Source organism: Mycetomoellerius zeteki, unplaced genomic scaffold (genome assembly GCF_001594055.1).
Source record: "Mycetomoellerius zeteki isolate Tzet28-1 unplaced genomic scaffold, Tzet1.0 scaffold101, whole genome shotgun sequence".
Lineage (NCBI taxonomy): Eukaryota > Metazoa > Arthropoda > Insecta > Hymenoptera > Formicidae > Mycetomoellerius > Mycetomoellerius zeteki.
In genome coordinates, this window is record NW_017255923.1 from 177712 (window position 1) to 179252 (window position 1541).

At 33.7% G+C, this 1541-nt stretch overlaps 1 protein-coding gene across 1 annotated transcript in view; it reads right to left on the bottom strand.

Moving 5' to 3' along the window:
• Window positions 1-323: 323 nt before the first annotated feature.
• The window catches only part of LOC108731493 (RCC1 and BTB domain-containing protein 1), a 5516-nt gene continuing 4298 nt past the window's right edge, over window positions 324-1541 (bottom strand). The window contains exons 7-10 of the mRNA XM_018461849.1: window positions 1185-1309; window positions 992-1089; window positions 643-773; window positions 324-555 (exon numbers count right to left, since the gene is read on the bottom strand). Of these exons, the coding sequence (XP_018317351.1) occupies window positions 415-555; window positions 643-773; window positions 992-1089; window positions 1185-1309 (495 nt within the window). The 3' untranslated portion in view covers window positions 324-414. The remainder of the gene's footprint in view (window positions 556-642; window positions 774-991; window positions 1090-1184; window positions 1310-1541) is intronic.

A 1541-nucleotide genomic window follows, 5' to 3' on the forward strand; every position in this document is an offset into this window, starting at 1 on the left:
TTATTAGAATGCGCGAGATAGTTTGAACGATTAAACGCAATCAGGTATATTTATCACACGGAGTATTATAGTACGGTCAGGATTTGCTTCCAAATAACTCTAGACTATACCCAATGAGAAATGACAATAGAATCGACGTCAAATCGACGTCGATTCCATTGTTTTTTTTCACTGGGTAGTTCACTTTATGTAAATTATAGCAAAAGTGCACTAGAGTTATCTGGGCGTAATTCCCGAACGCACACTTAATAGCGCAATATAAATGACACATTGAGAAAATGAATTGTCGGAGTATTTCATTAGAATATTCAATTATAAAATATATGGCGAGTTTGTACGCAGCAACAAACATACTGACGACTTCCATCCATTTCTCGTTGAGTTGCATTATCTCTTTGAGGAAAACAGACGGAATTAGTTCCTGAAACAGCCAGCTTCGCTCGCCTTAATTATAAATGTTTTCATCAAATTCTGGTCTAGCTTGGCGAAATTTTCCGTGCGCGTCACAGCCATCATGTGACTAACAGCGAACTGGACGCAAAATTCTTCTAGTTCCTAAATTGCCAATATCATTCAATTATTGCACGTACGTAGATACATAATATACGTAATGAAATGTTAATAAACGTTAATAGCGACTACCTCTATGTCATACTTCACTGCAAAGCTATAAAAATAGGCAACGTTCGATATAGTAATTCTTTGCTTTATTCTACGAATGCAATGTTTCTTGAGGTTGTTCTCGCAATAAGCGATGGCCAAATCAAAAAGTTCTGTTAACAAAAAACGTTGCTTCAATTATTTGGCGCATTCAGCGAATTCAATAGTTGAGTGAGCGTTCGCTGCTATTGGTCTATTCTTCCAGATCTGAAAGTTTGATTGGATAATCTAGAAAAATATATCATTATCAGCGAGCACTCACTCAAATGTTCAGTCCGCTGAATGCGCCCAATGAGTATTTAGACTGATAATCATAGTATACTCGACATACCTGAGATCTTCTCAAAAGATAAACTGATTATATTGGTGTATAAGAACTTCAGGTATTCTTCGTACACCACGTAAGAAAATTCATTAATCTTAATGACACTAACGGGAGAAAATGACGTCGACATGAGCAAAGACTCGAAGAACAACAGAAATAACATTAACATAAATAATACTGATTTTTATTAAACAATTACCTTTGGTTGTTCTCTGCCCAATCATGCTCAAACATTTTTCTGAAGTATAAAGAGCGAATTTTCAAGATAGCTTTGTGTACATGGATACATTTGTCCTCCACCTGTATTTTAAGGTCGCTCGTTGACTATGTCACAAACAAAAGAAAGAGTCATTAGAGATAAATTTGTACCGTATTAGCTTGGTACGTAAAATAATTGTCACATCCCAGACAGCACAGAATATTTATGAAAATATTTATTAATATTCATTTTTTTGAAATGTTATATAGATATTTCATACGTATTTTATATAAAGCTTTATTCGAAATATTATTAAAATATAGACCAAATATTTTATGTAATATATATGATAAATAT